The sequence below is a fragment of the Dreissena polymorpha genome, chromosome 1 (assembly GCF_020536995.1).
Source record: "Dreissena polymorpha isolate Duluth1 chromosome 1, UMN_Dpol_1.0, whole genome shotgun sequence".
Classification (NCBI taxonomy): domain Eukaryota; kingdom Metazoa; phylum Mollusca; class Bivalvia; order Myida; family Dreissenidae; genus Dreissena; species Dreissena polymorpha.
Window position 1 is genome coordinate 102,945,583 of NC_068355.1, and position 22,398 is coordinate 102,967,980.

Here is a 22,398-nt window from a genome sequence, read left to right on the forward strand (position 1 = left end):
AACTTGTATGTGTCAAATAGTTATGTGTAATATAACAGCTCATTATGAGATGATAGTGAGCCAACAATTAAAATATTTAGTAAACAACAACTTAATAATTTCTTTATTAAGAATTCACAATTTTAGTTAATAGTTTTTGTGGAATAACAGTAAGGAGAATAAATGTGTTGGAATTAAATCAGGAATGTTAAGCATCTATACCCCTGGCTGTGGGTTATTCTACAGCAAATTATGGTATAAAATGTATTATTTTGATTCTAACATGATATTATTTGTCCTCTGAACATTTAAAGTTATTGCACGAGAACTATTTTTTCAAAATTATACACATCTTTCTATGACGTTAATTGATCCCCATGTTTTAATTATGTCATCTAACCCTTACAACAATATGCTCACAATTAAACTAAAGAAAAATGAAACAAATGATGTCAAATGATTTAGTAATAAATTAAAAAGTTTAATATAACCCCAAACAAAGCAAAACTATAGTGAATGCATAATGCTACGAAAAAGCTCAAAACTGTTATAAATTTTAAGAACTCAAGTTTTGTATAAATTATATTATATATTTTATCACAATATATCAAACTTTGTTTGCATCACATTTATCCAAGATGTCAAGGTTTTAAAATTTTGATAAGGTACGTTTGAGCCTGTGCATTTCACTGTTCAATTTCCCTGGATTCATCAGAACATTTTGCAAAACCTAGGAAACCACCACGAACATTGCAAAAAAGCCAACACTTGATTTCCTTCTTTGCATAATAAAAATAAGCAGAGTTTGGTGTTAGAACACTTTATATTTTGATGCACAGAGGCAACATTTATCAGCAGTTTCTATCCTGAGGTTCAAAGTAAGGCAGCTTCAGGTTGTCAAACACTTCACGCTCGCTACTGGCCACAAGCTGCTTCCCCTGAAGAGAAATGTTATGTAAAGTGAATTTGGACAAGTGTATACCTGGATGAAAGTTCATTTTATATATGTTAATGCAAGTATGTTCTCATTTAATTTTGTTAGCAGGCACCTTTGTAATACAACCAAATTTCCTAAAAATAAAAGATTTTTAAATGACCTCAAGAGGCTTTGAACAGGAATCAGTTATTATATCCCCATTAAACGAAGTTTAGGGGGGTATATAGGAGTGAGCTTGTCTGTCGGTCTGTCCGCTCTCTAATTCAAGTAGTTTTCATCCGCGTTTTAAACATTCAGCATGTTGTCCGCTCCACAAACTTATAAAACTGTATGTGACCTGATGGACAACCACAGACCATAGATTGATCAAGCAAATTAACCTGATTGAAGTCGTACAGGCCATGACTGGAGAGTTTCATGTTCATCTCTCGTTCAGCATAGGTGCGCGCGTCCCTGTTGAACTGCTTACTACCTGTCCAGCCTACCAGTGCATAGAAAAACTGACTGAAAGGGGAGATAATGAGATCAACCCTTCTTGCAATCCAGTCTCCCTGGCTGGCTTTTACCTCCCTTGGATTGCCATGACTTGGGCTAGAGGATGACGATGCTTTATCCAAGCTTTCCCACACATCTTCCAATGAATCTGAGATAGCCGAGCCAGAGTCTAGAGTATCTTCCTGTCTTTGATATAAGACTGACTCATTTCCTACATCTCTCTTACATGAATCAGTGTTCTTGTCACTTTGAAAGTTTCTGTTCTCACATTTGTCCTTGTTTTCTTTCATGTCTGTATTGCATTTGTTGTTTCCAAGTTGATGAGATGAAGTTTTATCACTTTGATCATTCTTGATTCGTATTTTATTTGGCACCTTAATAATACCTATCCATTTCTCAAAATGGTCTAACTGACCTCTAGGCGAGAGCTTTGTATTCTGTGTCAGTAGTTCCTCGTGGTATGTACTCCTCTCATGGCGGCCACACAACACTATGTCATGACTCTGTAGGCTCTGCAACAGTCTTGGTAGAGCTCCTATTATTTTGTTTTCTAAGGGATGCATGATTAATATGTCCACATCATGACCAGTCTGTTTTCCTCTGCAATGACAGACAAATGAAGTAAATATTAAGGATTAAAAACATAAAAAGCATGAACAGGTGAACAATGAATCTCCGTCCTTGGAAAAAATGTAAGTATGTTAATAAAGTAGATAATTAAATGGACAATTCTAACAGAGATCATAATACAGGAAACAAATCTTGAGTATAGATGATAAGTGGATGTTTACATTTTCTGTTCATAATATCTTCCATTGTTCAGAGTAAATGTGTTCAAATCACTAAAGCAACCAAGGCACATGTTTTGACACAGAAAAATCCACCAATCAGTTAAACTGGATACTAAACTACAGTTACTACTCAAGGTTTGTGTACAGTTAAAAATAAAAATATAAACTTGTTTTCAAAAATTTAGACAAACATTCCCAAAAGACCAAAACTGAGAGACACCCTGCAAATCTCTGTCTCTGCATGAAGGTTGTTTGTGGTAGGTTACTTTGAAATTGAATGATCAATTATAAAGTTACAGTTTGTACAAGCTGTTTAAATCTAACCTTTGACTTTTAAGTGTGACCCTCACATATTGAGTAGGGAGACAGGAGTTACGAGTAAAATTGGTACGTTGTTTTAAAATCGAATGATCAATAACAAAGCAACAGTCCAGACAAGTTTGATCATAATCCTCTAAGTTTGACATTGAGGTCGGGAGATGGGTGTAACACATGACCCATTCTCTTATGAGAAACATTTGTGGTAAGCTATTTTAGAATTGTACAATTAATGACAAAGTTACAGTCCTAAAAAATTGAGGTTTACAAATATGCACACTCCGTCGACAATTGTGACTGCTAAGTAAGAGTTCTCCACCAGCAAGCTGATAAATTGACAAAGTCCTATGATTAAATAATATTTGATGATGCTTAAATTAGTTTCACTTAAAATTTCTTCATTTGCACCTTTATCACCTTCAGTTTTAAAAGCTTCAACAGAAGCACCCCAGCAGTTAAAGAGAAGTTGAGTCCACAAAACTTATAGAAAAGTACAAACTTTAACACAGAGGACAACATGACAAACAGCTCTTATTCTGCAACAATTAGCAACAACAAAATTTCCTTTCTTTAAGATCACCAATACATTTAAGCTGTGGAAGTTTTAGCAAAATCTCCAAATCGAGAATTTGATAACAAAATATGTTGAAGACTTCATTTTCTCTACAGGAAAGAAAGATCACATTCTGCCAAAACTGGTCATAGAATTCCCAGTCAGCTACACATTATGTTAGTCAGTGGTGGAAATTTGAGCAAAACACCTAGAAGTTTAAGAGGAGTTTATTGAACATCAACAGATGAACAATTCTTTAAACTTCCCACTTTGTGAGGGTTTCGGTCATTTGTTTGTTTCTCTGGAGTTTTTGCTATTTTTAACAAAAATTGTATTTTAGTCATATTTCGACTTATCAGTTAACCTACTCACGCTCTTCCTGGCTTATCTGGTCAACCCATGAACTAAGTAACCCTACCCATGCAGGAAACTAACAATTGCCCTATTCAAATCAGAGGTAGATACAGAATGGCCATAGAAAGCAATCCCTACAAATTATGTGACTCGACACCAGGAAATCAACAAGCAATCTTCAGTTGTGGATTCCAGCACACTACCAACTGAGCTAAACTGCCCTACACTTTGTGGGGGCCTACCATGTGGAGGCATCCCTTGTAAGACCATACCAATACCAGTCACTATGGCGACCAACCTTCTGAATCCCCCAGTAAGCTCCATCACAGCTCCAGGCAGCACCCTGTCCACATGGCGCCTGACTACCCCCAGAATGTAGTCAGCCTCTGCCCTAGTCACAGGGGTAGTTAGGTCCTCATGGAAAGCAAGACCTAGTGGTACATTAGAAATCAGGATGAAGTAACAAGGCAGTCAGATCATAGTGGAGAGTAAAACCTAGCAGAACACTTGTACATGTATTACACAATTATGATCAATCTTATTTTCTCCTACCATTCAACCGACTTTTTCCAATTATTACAAAAATAACAGGCATTGTAATTTTCTATCATTCTGAATCATTTTACTGATGTATATATAAAAACTACATATACCAATTTCCCTCTTCATTAACACTTCTTAACATGATTTTTTTCCAAGCCTTTATTATAATTAAATTGAAAACCTAACTCAGTCTGCAAAACTAACTTTTTTGTCTTCATAGCCAATGTGGCTATGAAACATTGAAAATGTCCTAGCCAGAGGATACTTTTCATAGCCAGACAAATTACAAAGCTGGTGCTCATGGGTATGAATGATAAACACTGTTACGGTTATTTCGTAATTTCAAAGCTATTAATAACACACATTCAACCGTTTGACTTAGTTTATAAAAACCATTGCACTACTATTTCATTTATTGGCGTAGAATGCAAGTTCAGTTTACCAAAAGTATTAAGACATTTTAAATACGCGAGCCGGAATTTACACTCTCTATAACATCTAAAGGAGATAACTAATTATAGAAAACTAAAGGAAGTAACCAAGCGATACCACTGTATGAATTTACACCTGAAACACGTTAATTGATTATTTATTGGTTTATTTTCTCAGATTTTATTTCATCGCAATTCAGGTGATCTATATTCAATTTTTCCATCTACAGAGCCGAGATTTCATCGCATTGGGGATCAGGCGATGGGTTAATTTTGCAGACTGACCTAACTATTATAGTGACAATTGCTTTATAGGCCATTTAAAATCTTATTCAATGTAAAAAGTTCTGTCATGCCAGATTGTTCAGCCCCTCCAAACTAAGGCTATTTACCCCACTGGATCCTCCAGTCTGATGATGTACATCCATCCCGTACCTCCTGTATACTGCTCCAGCCTTTGGCTATGAACTCCTTGGCTCGTGCAGGTCCTATCCCAAATATTGCAGTGAACAACTGAAACAGTGTGTCTAGTATGACAAGATGGTGTCTGGCCATGAGGAATCATTGCCTCAAATTATGTTTAAATATAACAAGGCAATAATGTTACAGAGAAGAACTGAAATGACTTGACCTTGAAACATGACTTGGTAAAGGACATTGACACGACACATCACTTGGTTATGGGGAATAATTTTCAGACTTAATATTTAAATCCAACAAGGTGGTAAAAACTTAAACTGTTCAACATTTGACCTTAAAGTGTGATATTGACCTTCAACCTCAAATTCAGACCTTGACCATGGAGCAAATGCATGTGACTATTATGAGCATCTCTGCCACTCTCCATTGACGCCATAAATCTACATGTACAACATCCAAGACATGAACTTCATATTTTTTTGCTATTTGGAAAAAAACAAAATTTCTGCCAAACCAAAATAATATTTGTTATATCGGGTAAAAATTAATATTTTTTCGTCAGTAAATATCATACACTGACTGTGGTAAATTTAAATATTGTGGAATAACAACCATAAACATAATATAGATGACATTTTATTTTTTTATTTTAAAAAGATGTTGTGGCCTTGAATTTTGCACACAACATTAACTAAGTAAAGATGTGAGGTGATTTTTATGCATAATATCATGCATTTTTTTTGGCAATTTTAAATTAAGTCTTTAACCAGGTCTTTAAGCACAATGGTACCTCTGTGCTTGATTTGCAAAATCAATTGTACCCATTTTCTGAACTTTCCAAATATTGTCTTTTGTGCTTGTTTTAGCACTGAAGACACATAGAAATTAATAAAGAACAAGCATTGTTTTGCTTACTGCAGGTCTTTGCCATTGAACAAAATCCCAGGAAAAGGCCTACTGGTTGAATATTAAAGTTAATGTCTCCTAAATCATGCCCATATTTTGAGAAATTACACTTATGGATAACCTTGGTAACACAGGCCTTGCTTGCAACATGTTACCAAAGAGGCCAGTGATTACCAGAGGAATGACCAAGTTAGGATCTGGACAAACTGCATCATGCCCATAATAGTAATTAGCCTATGAACTCTTAAGTGTGACCTTGACCTTTGAGCATGAGATACAGGACCTAGTCTTTTCAACTACTGGTCATCGTTCAATGATATACACATTATGAAGATACTTAAACATCTAAGATGCAATCATATCTAATCCCTAAATATATTCCATTTTGTCAAGTTATGATGTATTAAATAATAAAATACCACTACAGTAAATATAAATATTCTAAAAAATGCAATGCATAATTGTTACATAAATTATTACTAGTATTGTAGCCAAAGCAAGAACAGAATAAAAGTAATCTTAATATACCTTAAACTGGAAAAAACACAATTTGTAACTTAAGTCAGGCATGCTTTTGTTGAGAGAACCATGAGTGTTTAATGTAAAAGAACCTTCATTTTCTGGAACCAAGGATCTGCACATATTTTTTCCACTTCTTCACTTGTGCCATCTTCAAGAATTTCCTGAGAATATAAATAGGATATTTATGTAATTATACACAGGTAGAAAAGTTGTTAGAGACATGTATTTAGAAGACTTGTAACAAAACACACATTTTTATTATATCATTACTGAATAAAAAACTAACAAATAAAGCCTTTTAAAATGAACATGTATTAAAACATTTATAAATATGTTTTATACTAACTACACATTTTGTTCCAAATCTATAACTGTTGAAAACAAGAGCACCGCCTTGCGGGTGCAGACCGCTCATCTATTTTCTTTTTAAAGGTGAAGGGACTCTCATTTTCAATCACAAAGGAGGGAGGGGTGGAGTGAAGAGGGGTGCATTGTGTGGGGGTGTGGACATTTATTACATTATCTTCCAAAAATGCGAAAAAAAGGAAACAAAAAATCGGTGGGGGGGGGGTGGGGGTTTGGGGGTGGGGTGGGGGGATTCTTGGGTGCGATGGTTGGACGGTATTTCAAACATAAAATAATAAAAATAAATATTTGTGTTTTTTAACCGTTTCAAAAAAAAAAAATTGGGGGTGGTGACGTGGGGGGGTATAGTGTGAGGGTGTGGTGGTAATTTGTGAGATGATCTTAAAAAAAAAAAGAAAAAAAAAAAAAAAAAATTAGGGGGGGGGGGATTCGGATGGGGAGAGGGGGGGGGTGGGGGGGGGGGGATTCTTGGGTGCGATGGTTGGACGGTATTTCAAACATTTGTTTTTTAACCGTTTAAAAAAAAAAATTGGGGGGGGGGTGGGGTGGGGGGGGGGGTATAGTGTGAGGGTGTGGTGGTCATTTGTGAGATGATCTTAAAAAAAAAAAAAAAAAAAAAAAAAAAAAAAAAAAAATAGGGGGGGGGGAGGGGGGGGGGCACGGGCGATGGTTTGGGTGGAGTCTATTGTGGTATGTCAGGTAAGAGTAGTTTTGTCAAAGTATCAATCAAATCTAATCATAAATAAAGAAGTTATGGCAATTTTAGGAAAATTTAATAATTTGACCTTGAGAGTCAAGGTCATTCAAAGGTCAAGGTAAAATTCAACTTGCCAGGTACAGTAACCTCATGTCATAGCATGAAAGTATTTGAAGTTTGAAAGCAATAGCCTTGATACTTAAGAAGTAAAGTGGATCGAAACACAAAATTTAACCATATATTCAAAGTTACTAAGTCAAAAAAGGGTCATAATTCCATAAAAATGACATCCAGAGTTATGCAACTTGTCCTTTTACTGTACCCTTATGATAGTTTGCGAGTGTTCCAAGTATGAAAGCAATATCTATGATACTTTAGGGGTAAAGTGGACCAAAACACAAAACTTAAGCAAACTTGCAATTTTCTAAGTATAAAGGGCCCATAATTCCGTCCAAATGCCAGTCAGAGTTACATAACTTTGCCTGCACAGTCCCCTTACAATAGTTAATAAGTGTTGCAAGTATGAAAGCAATAGCTTTGATACTGTAGGAATAAAGTGGACCTAAACACAAAACATAACCAAATTTTCAATTTTCTAAGTATAAAAAGGGCACATAATTCTGTCAAAATGCCAGTCAGAGTTACATTACTTTGCCTGCACAGTCCCCTTATGATAGTTAGTAAGTGTTGCAAGTATGAAAGCAATAGCTTTGATACTTAAGGAATAAAATGGACCTAAACACAAAACTTAACCAAAATTTTCAATTTTCTAAGTATAAAAAGGGCACATAATTCAGTCAAAATGCACGCCAGAGTTATCTAACTTTGCCTGCCCAATCCCCTCATGATAGTAAGTAAGTGTACCAAGTTTAAATGCAATAGCATTGATACTTTCTGAAAAAAGTGGACCTAAACGCAAAACTTAACCAAAATTTTCAATTTTCTAAGTATAAAAAGGGCACATAATTCAGTCAAAATGCATGCCAGAGTTATCTAACTTTGCCTGCCCAGTCCCCTCATGATAGTAAGTAAGTGTACCAAGTTTGAATGCAATAGCATTGATACTTTCTGAGAAAAGTGGACCTAAACGCAAAACTTAACCGGACGCCAACGCCGACGCCAAGGTGATGACAATAGCTCATAATTTTTTTAAAAAAAATAGATGAGCTAAAAATGCTGTTCATATAAATGTTTATATACTCACATGAAAAATCACTTGGATCACGTTCATTCAACAAATACACAATCAACTTGAACAATGGACTTCAATGTAGAACGCCAAGTTTGAAAATGCAAACAAAAGTCAAGTAACCAGTATTTAAAAAGGTTGCAATGGTTTTGAGTATATGTAGTCTGCCTCGCTACCAAATGCTAAGTGGCGCAATCCAAACTCAGATGCCATTCTCAAGATCTTTTAACACAAATCAATGGCTCTTTCAGAAAGTGGCCTTGCTTGTGTTATTATACAAAAGACCTAGGACCTTTATTGAAATCAATCGTTGCAGATCAATTTAACATATATTTAAGTTAATAAACCAATCTAACCTGTATGACCTTCTGACTGTGACTCCCGATGTGGGTCACATTCTGTATCTCACTCAACCTTGACAACGGCCGTGACAGGGACTTCAACACACATGACGCTCGCCTGTAACCCAATGTTTTAATGACTAACTATTTGTTTTAATGTTAAATTTTGGCATATTGGTTATGTTTGTAAATAACATTGAAATAGTTCTAGCGATATTTGTATTGGAGAACCTTTAATACATATATATAAAATATTTTAAAAAGTCAAGTAAACCATTTTTTATAACTGCCCTTCAAAACATGCTAATTATTAACATTTCACTCTCCCCTTTAAAAAGCAGAACTTGTGAAAGTAACAGTCATTAAACTCTTGGGTCATTCTCCCAATACCGGTGATTCCTGTAAGACAAGACAAAGTGTCAGTTACTGCAATTAGCAGCATAATTATGTTTAATCACTTAGATCACGTAAGCTTGCCCAGGTTAAGTGTGATTAGGTTACTGACCTCTTTTATACACATGTTATAGTTCTTCTTGTATGTTTCTTGAATGCTCTGAGCTTTTATGAGGAGGGTCAATAGCTGGGAGTTGGATTATTCCAACTAACGCATGTAAAACAACCTAAAACAAGTGTTCCGCGGTCGGAGACATATGCCCCCCAAATGTGACCTTGACCTTAGACCTAGTGACCTGAAAATCAATAGGGGTCATCCACCAGTCATGATCAATGTACCTATGAAGTTTCATGAACCTAGGCCTAAGCTTTCTTGAGTTATTATCCGGAAACCATTTGGTTGACAGACCGACAGACGAACCGACAGACATGTGCAAAACAATATACCTCCTCTTCTTCGAAGGGGGGCATAAATATAAACACACACAAATTACCGAAACGCAAGTGCTCTTGAGTAATCTTGATCGTCGTATCTTAGATCTGCATACTTCTCCAATATTTCCAATGCATCCTGAACACACAGTAAGTACTTGTTATAGGTAATAACAAATTAAGACTCATTTATATTAAAATGTTTAGACAATTCTTTAGGGAAGGAATAATAAAATATAAAGACAATACTATAGCGAAGCATAAAATCAAAATTTACATCAGGTTCAAAATAAACATTAACTACTACATGCTTTGTGTGCTTCCTTTTTTGTATAGGTTATCATAGTTACAAAGCAAAAACTTTCTTAGTAAAAGAGTTGTTGCATGAAAAAATATTAAGAACTTTTAAAGTTATCCCAGGATCCAGAAAAAACACCATTTTCAGCAGTATTTCCAGTCTATTTGTTATCATAACAACCAGAATGTTTGACGTAGGAACAAAATGAAATGACGTGCATAATGTCCATATTGCCATCTATCCATGTTTCAAGTTTCATGAAAAAATATGAAGAACTTTTAAAGTTATCGCAGGATCCAGAAAAAAAACCCACCATTTTCAGCAGTATTTCTAGTCTATTTGTTGCCATAGCACCGGTAGGGGACTAATAACATACCGTGAATTTGGTATTGTGATGCTGGAGAGGAGTGTGCCTCTGGCAGGCATAGTCAGGGATACGGGCAGACACTGGTGGGGCTACCTCTCTCACAGACAGAAATAGAAATACCAATGTCCACAGTAACTCATATAATGGATGAAACAAAGTTTTGTTTACAAGGTTATGAGGAATCATTAAAAATAGATAGGACTGGGGTGATAATGACAACGTCTGATATTCAAATTATTCAAAGAGAATATGAAACAAGAGTGCCAAACTGTCACAAGATACGCCCGTTCGAAGGTATGGTCACCATGCTCAATGCTTGAAATGCACTAAGTGACCTCAAGACCTAGTTATTGACCCGGCATGACCCATATTTGAACATGATCTAGATATAATTTAGATGTAACATCTGACTAAATTCGGTGAAGATCAGATGAAAACTACTTCAATTAGAGAGCGGACACCATGCTTAATGCTTGAAATGCACTAAGTGACATCATGACCTCGTTTTTGACCCGACATGACCCATATTTGAACTTGACCTACATATCATCTAGACACAATTTCTGACCAAATAAGGTGAAGATGGGATGAAAACTACTTCAATTAGAGAGCGGACACCATGCAGGGGCGTTCCTGGGGCTATTTCAGCTATACGCACGATTGAGCAGCGAAGCTGCGAGTGGGGGGTAGGTGCAGGTGGTCTCCCCCTCCTGCTGATGGGGTTTGGGGGTCTCCCTCAAGAAATGTTTTGAAAAATTCATTATAGATGGTACGTTTTGGTGTTATCTTTCAGCCACGTTTTGGTAATTTTATTCATCAATTTCTTGCTTGAAAAAGACCGATAAAAGGATATTTCATTTAACCCCTTACCCCCCTTAGCCCTCACTTTTTATTGCATTTTTCGAATTTTAAGAGTTTTTATTTTTTTAAGTGTGAAACTGAATTATACGCACGGGCGTATGGCCGTAAGCCTAGGAACGCCCCTGCCATGCTAAATGCTTGAAATGCACTAAGTGACCTCATCACCTCGTTTTTGACCCTGTATGACCCATTTTTGAACTTGACCTACATATCATCTAGACACAACTTTTGACCAAATGAAGTGAAGATCGGATTAAAACTACTTCAATTAGAGAGCGGACACCATGCTAAATGCTTAAAATGCACTAAGTAACCTTGTGACCTCGTTTTTGACCCGACATGACCCATATTCGAACTTGACCTACATATCATCTAGACACAACTTCTGACCAAATTAGGTGAGGATCGGATGAAAACTACTTCAATTAGAGAGCGGACACCATGCTGAATGCTTGAAATGCACTAAGTGACCTCATGACCTTGTTTTTGACCCTGCATGACCCATATTCGACCTTGACCTACAAATCATCTAGACACAACTTCTTACCAAATTAGGTGAAGATCGGATGAAAACTACTTCAATTAGAGAGCGGACACCATGCTTAATCCTTGAAATGCACTAAGTGAACCCGTGACCTAGTTTTTGACCCAGCATGACCCATATTCGAACTTGACCTAGATATTGTCTAGACACAACTTCTGACCAAGTTTGGTGAAGATCGGATGAAAACTATTTGAATTAGAGAGCGGACACTGCTGTGGACGCCGCCCGCCCGCCCGCCGCCTGCCAAACTATAATACGTCCCGTTTTTAATAACGGGCGTATAATAAAAATTATGCGTGTTCAAAAAAACTTGTTCCTTGATAGTTTATGTTTATGCAGCTCTTTTATTTTAGGGTTGTTACTAAATTGAGAAAGGTGTCATTGTGTGTCCTTAAAAGTTCTGCTTTAAAGTTCATTGAAATTGAAATGGCTTCTATTATTTAAACATCAGAATGGTTTAATCTTATCAAAAGAATGTTTATTATAATATGCATTTACTTCAATGCCAATATGTTAACGAGCACAATGCAACTTAGATCAAAAGTTAACCACACTATAAGCCTGCTTTTGTTTCATTTCAGTATCTTAAAACAGAATTGTACTGAATCTAAATTGAATTCAGACATAGGTATGCTACACATATGACTGATTAAATAACTAAAGATAAATACCAACCTGATTATTTTCTCCAGATTTCACTTTATGGTGCTCATCCACTGGCACTATACAGCCAGCCCTTATGCAATCTGCAAACCACTGCAATTTCACTACTTGTCTCTGATTTAAACATCTGGCAGATTCAAGTCCAAGTTTGCGTGCAACAGCATCAGCATTGTCAAACTCTGTTACAATATGAGTCACTGATGAGCTTTGAACAGACGAGAACATACTTTAAGATGGAATCATTCCAATTATTTATCAAATATGTTATCGATTATTCTTTCTTAACTTTGTCTGTTGGTTAACAGTTCAAAACAATTAAAAAAGCACACACTAACAGTACATACATAGTCAAAATAAATACTATTAAAAAGACTCTCTATTTGCAAGTCTAACTGAGAGAATTGTTATTTATATATTTGAAACACTGTTTTAGTACTAAAACAAGAATATCAGATGCTCCCTGATGATGCGCTTTGTCAATCTTTGTGTTAATAACCACCTTAAAAAAATCTTTTATTAGCCTTGGTGACCTTGACCCCAGTGACCTCAAACCTCATCAAAAGGTAGAGGCCCATGCAAGGTACCTACATGCCAAATATGAAAGAGATCGGTAAAGTATTAAAGGTGCTATGAGAAACTGTTACAAAAGCGTGATGGAAAATATATTAATAGCCTCTGTGACCTTGAGCCCAGTGGCCTCAAACCTCATCAAAAGGTAGAGGTTCAAGCAAGGTACCTACATGGCAAATATGTAAGAGATCAGTAAAGTATTGAAGGCCCTATGAGAAACTGTAAGAAAAGCGTGACGGAAAATCTATTATTAGCCTTGGTGACCTTAAGCCCAGTAACCTCAAACCTCATCACATGGTAGAGGTCCATGCAAGGTACCTACATGCCAAATATGAAAGAGATCGGTAAAGTATTGAAGGTGCTATGAGAAACTTTAACAAAAGCATGACGGAAAAATCTATTATTAGCCTCAGTGACCTTGACCTTGACCCCAGTGACCTTAAACCTTATCAAAACGTAGAGGTCCATGCAAGGTACCTACATGCCAAATATGATTGAGATGTGTAAAGTATTGAAGGTGCTATGAGAAACTGTAACAAAAGTGTGATCTATTATTAGCCTCGGTGACCTTCACCCCAGTGAGCTCAAACCTCATCAAAAGATAGACGTCCATGCAAGGTACCTACATGGCAAATATGAAAGAGATTGGTAAAGTATTGAAGGAGCTATGAAAAACTGTAACAAAAGTGTGACGGAAAAATCTAATATTAGCCTCGGTGACCTTGACCCCAGTGACCTCAAACCTCATCAAAAGGTAGAGGTCCATGCAAGGTACCTACATGGCAAATATGAAAGAGATCGGTAAAGTATTGAAAGTGCTATGAGAAACTGTAACAAAAGTGTGACGGAAAAATTTATTATTAGCCTCGGTGACCTTGACCTTGACCCCAGTGACCTCAAACCTAATCAAAAGGAAGAGGTCCATGCAAGGTACCTACATGCCAAATATGGAAGAGATCGGTAAAGTATTGAAGTTGCTATGAGAAACTGTAACAAAAGTGTGACGGAAGGAAGTAAGGAAGGAAGCAAGGACAAACTGGCAACTATATGCTCCCAGAAAATTTTCGGGGAGCATAAAAACTATTTTCAATACTACTGTTTTCTCCATTTCGTAGTCAGAATATTTTATTTTTTTTGCGGATTGCAGTCTCTTTGCAATTTTTGCTGTGCAAATTTGTATCATGACATATGATAGTTCTTTCTCCAGAAAATCAATAGTCTATTTGTTTTCCCACTAATCTTCATATTCTGCTATCCATTATCCATTTCGGTGAGATAATTTAAAATAACAGTAATTATATTACCCTATGGACACTTAAAAATAATTAGTTGAGTGTGTGTCTGAAAATTTAGATACTTCCCATAAAACAGTGTCCCAAAATTAGGGAGCAGGAACATATAGCTGTGGATAAATTGAATTATGAATTGACATTAATTAATGAATCAATTATTTTCATAATCAATCCAAGCAACATACATGTATTTTGAACAAATTGACATCATACATTATTTTCTGAAGTGATTTACACCAAAAAGCGTGAATGAATTGTCTATTAGCGGCATACATACCTATTTACCCAAATCATGCAAATGTAAGTTAACAGTCCAGGGATTTATCACATTATTTTTAATCTGCGAGGTTTTCTCACCTTTATAAGGTTATAAAACATTTTATTATCTTCATAAATTTGTAAAACACACCTGTGATGTGTCAGAGGATTAACGCTAATAGGATAATTTCTGATAAAAATGCAATGTCTGAAATTTTTAGAGTTATTATCATTATTGAGAATATCTGAGTGTTTGTTCTTGAATGCATCGAGCTTTTATGAGAACATACTTACAGCTCAAAGTCTTCCTGGTAACCAAAAACCATGTTAAAAAAGCATAACCATGTATGTCAACAAGTGCACCGCATAATGGGTGCCACGCTCGGCTGCGAAAGCTTTAGAAATTATTATTATTAATCTTTTTTAGGTCACAGTGACCTTGACCTTTGACCTAGTGACCCAAAAAAGGGTGTGGCGTGTAGAACTCATCAAGGTCCATCAACATATGAAGTTTCAAAGTTGCAGGTGGAAGCACTTTGATTTTAGAGCCAATGTTAAGGTTTTAGCACGATGCCGGCGAACGACACAACGAGCTGGCTATGACAATAGCTCGGGTTTTCTCCAAAAACAGCCTTGCTAATAAAATTGAATTCAATCAACCTATTAGAACACAACAAACACAACAGCTTTTAAAATCAACATCAAATTGGGTGTCTTTTGTGAGGGTACAGGCCTTTTCTTTTCTATTTTGGGAAAACGCCACACTGGAATTTTGGGAATTTCTCGTTGTGAAAAAACCCATTTTGGGGAAAAAAATAATCGCAAAACTAGAAATGGCGCGGCAGAGGCCGACGCGTATCCCCACGCCGGATGTTTGACCTAGGTGTGCCCCAGGGTTGGTAATGGGGCCATGCATAGCTGAGATTGACCGTATTGTCATAAGAGAAGTTCATCATCAATTAGAAGTGAATTGGTGTAGAAATGAAGAAGTTATAGTAAAAGGCAATTTTGGGTGGGTGTGACATATGTGGGCAGGGCGCCCCAGGGTTGGTAATTGTGCCATGCATAGTTGAGATTGACCGTATTGTCATAAGAGAGGTTCAGTATCAATTTGAAGTGAATCGGTGTAGAAATGAAGAAATTATAGTAAAAGGCAATTTTGGGTGGGTGTGGTCTATGTGGGCGGGGCGCCCCAGGGTTGGTAATGGGGCCATGCATAGTTGAGATTGACTGTATTGTCATAAGAGAAGTTCAATATCAATTTGAAGTGAATCGGTGTAGAAATGAAGAAATTATAGTAAAGGCAATTTTGGGTGGGTGTGGTCTATGTGGGCGGGGCCCCAGGGTTGGTTATGGGGCCATGCATAGTTGAGATTGACCCTAATGTCATAAGAGAAGTTCAGTATCAATTTGAAGTGAATCCGTGTAGAAATGAAAAAATTATAGTAAATGGAATTTTTTGGTGGGTGTGGCCTATGTGGGCGGGCGCCCCAGGGTTGGGATTGGGGCCATGCATAGTTGAGATTGACCCTAATGTCATAACAAAAGTTCAGTATCAATTTGAAGTGAATCCGTGTAGAAATGAAAAAATTATAGTAAATGGAAATTTTTGGTGGGTGTGGCCTATGTGGGCGGGGCGCCCCAGGGTTGGGAATGGGGCCATGCATGGTTGAGATTGACCGTATTGTCATAGGTGAGGTCCAGTATCAATTTGAAGTGAATTGGTGTAGAAATAAAGAAGTAAATGTAAAATAACCTAAAAAAATGAGTGATAATTTCTGACGCGGCCCCACCCCAACCCCTATAACTTTTGACCCAGGGGTCAGATCAAAATTCCAAATAGTGCAGGGTCGCACATATGCTCATAGCTACCATGTGTGTAAATTTCAAGGTTCTAGTGCTTTTAGTGTAGGAGGAGATAGTGGCCAGGACGGACGGACAGACGGACGGACAGACGGACGGACGGACGGACGGACGGCGGAGATCACCACAATATCCCCACCTTTTTTTCAAAAAGCGTGGGGATAACTAGCTCAATTGGGAAAAATAATCGCATGTAAAAAGTGTTTCTTATATTTCAAAGAAGCCGTTAACTGGTAAATAACGACTATTTTTTTTGATAACATATAATTAAAATTTTACAAAATATTATGAACGTGTGTGATAAGTGCAGGTTTTTGTATCTGATTTTGGAGAAAGAAAGTCTTAAATAATCAATTAAACATATTTTACTGTTTTTAAAACAAATTCAAGGCAACAGATAATAAAATTATGCAATATTTTTCTATTTTCTACACTGGATCAGGTTAACTTATATATATATTTAAAGGTTTAAAAAAATATATATACCGGTATATAAATTTATTTTTTTTGGAAATGGGATTTTTTTTCAATTAGGAAAAAAACAACCAGATTTGCATTAGGAATGGGGCCGATATTCGGACCCGTGGCATATGGCGGAAAAGGCCTGGGGTACTCAAAACACAAACTTGATAAAACCGTTTTCAAACCAAAAGCAGGAAGTTTTGAATTGACAATTATAGCAAAAGGTTACGCAATTTTGTACAGTTTGCGACTCAGTTTTTCACAAATTGAGGGGCCAAAGCCGCTTAAAAAAGATGGGAAAAAAAGCACTGACTATTTTTTTCACGCGAGTTTCAGGTGGTCTGGTTATTTGCTGGCAGCTGAAATTTTGTCGTGTATAACAATGTTATTTTAATTTGAACACATTCTAAAGACAATGATTTTCTTTGCTAAAGGTTTATTGGTACATGGTGTTAACACACCGCATGCAATAAAATGCAGTTTTTACTTTCGGTGAAATACTTGGGTCAAATAAATTGACATATTTTCACATTTGGAATATCTTGGCGTTTTCTGTTGCATAAAGGTAGACATTTCCTAGAACAGTTGTGTTTGAAACTTGGATTAATTTAATTATTCTGCTAACACACCATATCACGGAAGTTGTTTTACTTTGCGCAAAAGGGACACATTTATGACATATTCCTGTTTATTTATGCCAGAAAACAAAGTATGTGGCTCATATGACCGATAAAAGTACCATCAGGCGATCAGTTTAGATGAAAAAAGCCTTTACATGTTGCAACTCCCAGCGACCCAGATGGTTAGTAGCTGGAAATTGGATCATTGCAACTTATATGGGTGTTTGAAAATTTGAGTAACACAAAATAATTATTTTGGCTTAAAAAGTGGGTGTAAAAAAAATTAGATTGTCCGAAATTTAGATTTATTACAGTAATTGGTTTTCTGCAAAATGTAGCATGTCTATCCGTAGTATTGGCCCTCTTAATGAATTTTGGAAGTGAAAAAAACATGCATGTCTTATATGTCAATCTATAGTTAAATAACAACGAAAACTGCATTTAAATCGGCAATGTTTTGACAAAATACTGGCTAGACTAAGCTCCCTAAAGTAATCTGTTTCATGCACAGGCCCTCTCATAGTATCCGCCCTTCTGATTGGTTGCTAAGATTTGTTACTATGTGCATGTGTTTGTTTTTAAAAAAAAGTAACTTAATGGCATGTTTTTAAAATATTTTTTACATTTTATTCAACTAAGCGGAAAATAAAACATTTGATAAAGCTACTATTAATCCATAAACAAACTAACATAATTGTTTGTTCTGTATAGCACCACCCTGGAATAAACATGACCAACTTTCCAACAAACAACGGACATCATGAGAATGATCTTCGTAATAGTCATGGATAACCATAAAATAAATTACAAGTGTATAATCTATAATTTTTTTAGAAATAAGGTCACTTCCAACAGCCTTGCTGTGGGGCTGGCTCTTTAGCGACGCGGTAAGTGTCTGACTACTACTCTTGGGGTTGCGGGTTCAATACCCTGTTGGAGCTCAGGATTTTCACTTTAATGGCAATGAGGCGAACCACGGAGTGTATATTGACAGGAGATGAATCGAGTATTTGACCCTTACTGTAGTAAATTCAATCTTATGCAAAAACTATTCATCCGATTTTATTGGTTTATACGTAATCTTGTTGCTTATTAATTCCTCTTTAAAAAAAATATAACTTTTAGTATATTCCCGTTGTTATTAATGGATTTATAGCGAGTTAAACACAAGAAATACACATTTTATGTTTTACCACCGCGCGTTTTAACGTGTTGTGGCTATCGATCTTTTACGATTAGCGTACAGCGAAGCGCCGAGGTTATACATTTTGATGTACCCACTCACGTCTTTTGTTAAATTATAGTTTCATTTCTCGGCCGATTTTGACAAATTATATATCATTAGAAAGCTTACGTTACGTAGTAAACAGATATATCAATATATATTAAGTTTTTCTTCTGATTTCGACAGCCCGGCGAGTTATAACTTTAACTTTTGCAAATATCATACCGTTTTGGAGTTTTAGAATCTAGATTTACGGTTGACATGTTCGTACTTAATACCAATTTGTAGCGTTTATATTTGGAGTTCAGTTTTAAAAATTACATCTTGCTTAGGAGAATAGAATTCTGTATACGATAGAAAAATTTTTTGTTTAAAAACGAAAGTAATTAAGGAATGAAGGCGGGAAAATGTAGCGCGCGTTCCTAACGCACTGAACTGATGCTACGGTCTTGGCGATTATGCTTTTGTTTAGAAACCGGCCGTTTAATTTCTTTTGCCATCTTATTATATTTTTTAGGGAATATATTGTAGTATTTTGTTCACGAAACATATCAATAAAGCTTATTATAAATGAATCTTAATAAATTAACGATTTCAGCTCTTGTTTATAACACAGAAAGGGTGTAAAATTTATGATGAAACAGCGTATATAGCGGACCCTCTCGATATTATTCGGCTTTGCATGCATACTTGAAATAAAATGGGTGACAAAAACATTCATCGTTTGCTGTTTATTATCAACAAGGTAATTATGTATAATTATTTGAAATGTTATTTACCTTAAATTATCAATTTATTAAAGATTCTTGAAAATCACGGTCCGTGTTACGCGGGTCATTTCGTATTTTGACATCAGGGCATCATGTCCAACTATTGCAAATCAGATTTTTTTTCACCGGGACGATGACGGCTTGGATTTAGACAGGCAGACAGATAGTTTATTCAGACTTAAACAACAGTACATCGTCTTCAACTCAAATATATAAATTATTTTAAGACGAATTGTTAGGTGATTACACATATAGCAGTGATGATTCTGAGAATGTTGCCATGTTTTTTATCCGTGTAATCTAGAGTCCATGGTTTGAGCATTTTTATCGCGGTGTTCAATAAAAGATATCTCAATAATCTTGTTTATTGATAGATCTGTGGTTTTATTGCCCCTGTGTTCAGCACAAGCCAATTATCTCGTTATGATCAGATACTGTGCTGACCAATACTAAATAACACTATGGTGTCATACGCCACAGCAGGGACCTATACTTGTATATTGGTCCCTAACCACAGGTGGCAATGTCTGGTCAGTTTACACTTTTTATGATACCTCCATGTCTTCTCGTGGTATTAGTGGTCATTTCTTGGAGTAATGTAACGCCAAATACTCAATTTTGCGTTTATAAGATATGTAGCGTATTGAAAACATTTATAGTCATCTGCCCATACAGATTGCCATAAACTAAATACTGTATAGATGTCAGCCAGCTAAATCACAATAATTATAAGTGCTTAATACCTATACATGTACATTTTAAACCTTTAAAAAATCTAATACTTAACATTTAACGTATTTAGCGGGTACCGGTAAAAAAATTCCGTCATTTCGTAGTCCTATAAAGAGTGTATGGTAGTGTACGGAACAACATAATTATAAACAGCATTCTCATTTGACCACAACGGGGTTAAATAATCTTTCCGAAAAATACAAATAATACAGAGTTTTAATTTAGAATTCTATATATTTATAACTCTGTTAACTTATAAAGATATTTCAATATACATGCATAGACAGTTGACCGTGATTTTCAAGAATCTTTAAATAATTTTAATTAATTGATAATTTATGGTTAATAACCTTTCATATAATTTTACATAATTACCTTTTTGATAATAAACAACAAACGATGAATGTTTTGACACCCATTATATTTGAAGTATGCAAAGCCGAAAAATATCAAGAGGGTCCGCTATACATTTGTATACGCTGTTTCATCATAAAATTAACACCCTTTCTGTGTTATAATCAAGAGATGAAATCGTAAATTTATTAAGCTTCATTAATACTTAGCTTTATGGATATGTCTCTAGAACAAAATATTTCAATATATTTCATAAAAAATATAATAATCATGGCAAAGGAAATTCAATGGCCGGTATCTAAACAAAAGCATAATCGCCAAGACCGTAGCATCAGTTCAGTGCGTTAGGAACGCGCGCTACATTTTCCCGCCTTCATTCCTTAATTACTTTCGTTTTTAAACAATTTTTTTTTCTATCGTATACAGAATTCTATTCTCCTAAGCAAGATGTTATTTTTAAAACTGAACTCCAAATATAAACGCTACAATTATGTATAAAGTACGAACATGTCAACCGTAAATCTAGATTCTAAAACTCCAAAACGGTATGTTATTTGCAAAAGTTAAAGTTATAACTCGCCGGGCTGCCGAAATCAGAAGAAAAACTTAATATATATTTATATATATCTGAAAACTACGTAACGTAAGCTTTGTAATGATATATAATTTGTCAAAATCGGCCTAGAAATGAAACTATAATTTAACAAAATACGTGAGTGGGTACATCAAATTTATAACCTCGGCGCTTCGATAGAAGATCGATAGTTACGACACGGTCACGTGACTTAGACACAACAAGATATTTGGCGTAATGGTCCCGTTTCATATCCGTGTAATCTAGAATCCGTGGGCGAACGATTCAAAAAGTGGGCGTGAGCTGTTCAATTGTTTCTGGGTGGGCCATGCAGATGTAGAGGGCGTGTCTGGGCCTTGACACATTAAGAGGGGGAGGAGTGTAGTGAAATAAGGACACTTCCAACAGCCTTGCTGTGTGGCTAGCTCTTTAGAGATGCCGTAAGATTGTCTGACAACCCCTCTGGAGGTTGCGGGTTAAATCCTCCGTTGGAGCTCAAAATATTCACTTTACAACATCTTAAAATTGAAAAAAAACATCAACTGTCCAGCACTTCTTGAAGAGTTTTCGTTAAAGGCACGTTACTATGAGGAGGACCGATACTTTTTTTATGAGAGTAAGCAATAAACACATGTTTGTCCGAATATATGACAATCCGAAAATATACACATATGAAACCAGAGCAGCGACGGTACAGAAATAGTTGCTTATACCTATATTGCTCTGCTATTGACATTTGTCTTTTTCGTGCTGAATTTTGCATGTCTTTTAAACGCTGTCTTTGAATTCTTGCTTCTAAAATATAAATAATTGGATTGTCATACATGTTCTTGGTTGTTGTTGTTTAATTGTTTACTTTATATGTAGGTTACACACCAATAAACAATTTGGTCTAGTCTAACTTGGATCTCGAAATTTTAAGCAGATTGTAGGGTATCAAAACTCTCACAACACGAATGGCTGTGGCGAAATCAGTCCAATTTAAAAATCGAAATAAGTACATGTTCGTCCTAAATACGTTATATCCATGTTTCTCTAACCTGACTCAGAGGTAACATTGTTAACAAGAGTTGCTTTTTTTGGGCTGAATAGTTTACGAAGACAAAACCTAGTACCAAAGTGTCAAAACAAAACATACCGTCTCAGAGGCGTAGTGACTGAACCGTTCGCCTACCGAGCTGTGGGTGTAAGTTTCGCACCCCACATGGTATTTTTCCCACCCAGCAGCTAGTAAAATCGATCAGTATCGATTGCTTTCCAGATAAGAAACCTGCATAA

At 36.0% G+C, this 22,398-nt stretch overlaps 1 protein-coding gene across 3 annotated transcripts; it reads right to left on the minus strand.

The window, feature by feature from the left end:
- Nucleotides 1-88: 88 nt before the first annotated feature.
- Nucleotides 89-21,978, minus strand: LOC127865186 (DNA-directed DNA/RNA polymerase mu-like). 3 transcript variants are annotated; one of them, XM_052405161.1, is made up of 10 exons: nucleotides 21,834-21,978; nucleotides 12,413-12,605; nucleotides 10,342-10,425; nucleotides 9,730-9,806; nucleotides 8,858-8,960; nucleotides 6,339-6,410; nucleotides 4,794-4,914; nucleotides 3,726-3,858; nucleotides 1,297-2,011; nucleotides 89-917 (listed from the first exon to the last, which is right to left on the minus strand). In XM_052405161.1, the coding sequence occupies exons 1-10, from the start codon at nucleotides 21,944-21,946 to the stop codon at nucleotides 831-833; spliced, it is 1,698 nt and encodes a 565-aa protein (XP_052261121.1). In that variant the 5' UTR covers nucleotides 21,947-21,978; the 3' UTR covers nucleotides 89-830. The 3 variants fall into 3 exon arrangements, with proteins under 3 accessions (XP_052261121.1, XP_052261122.1, XP_052261120.1); XM_052405162.1 differs by having other exon boundaries at nucleotides 1,827-2,011; nucleotides 10,342-10,437; XM_052405160.1 differs by having other exon boundaries at nucleotides 10,342-10,437.
- Between the last annotated feature and the right edge of the window lie 420 nt (nucleotides 21,979-22,398).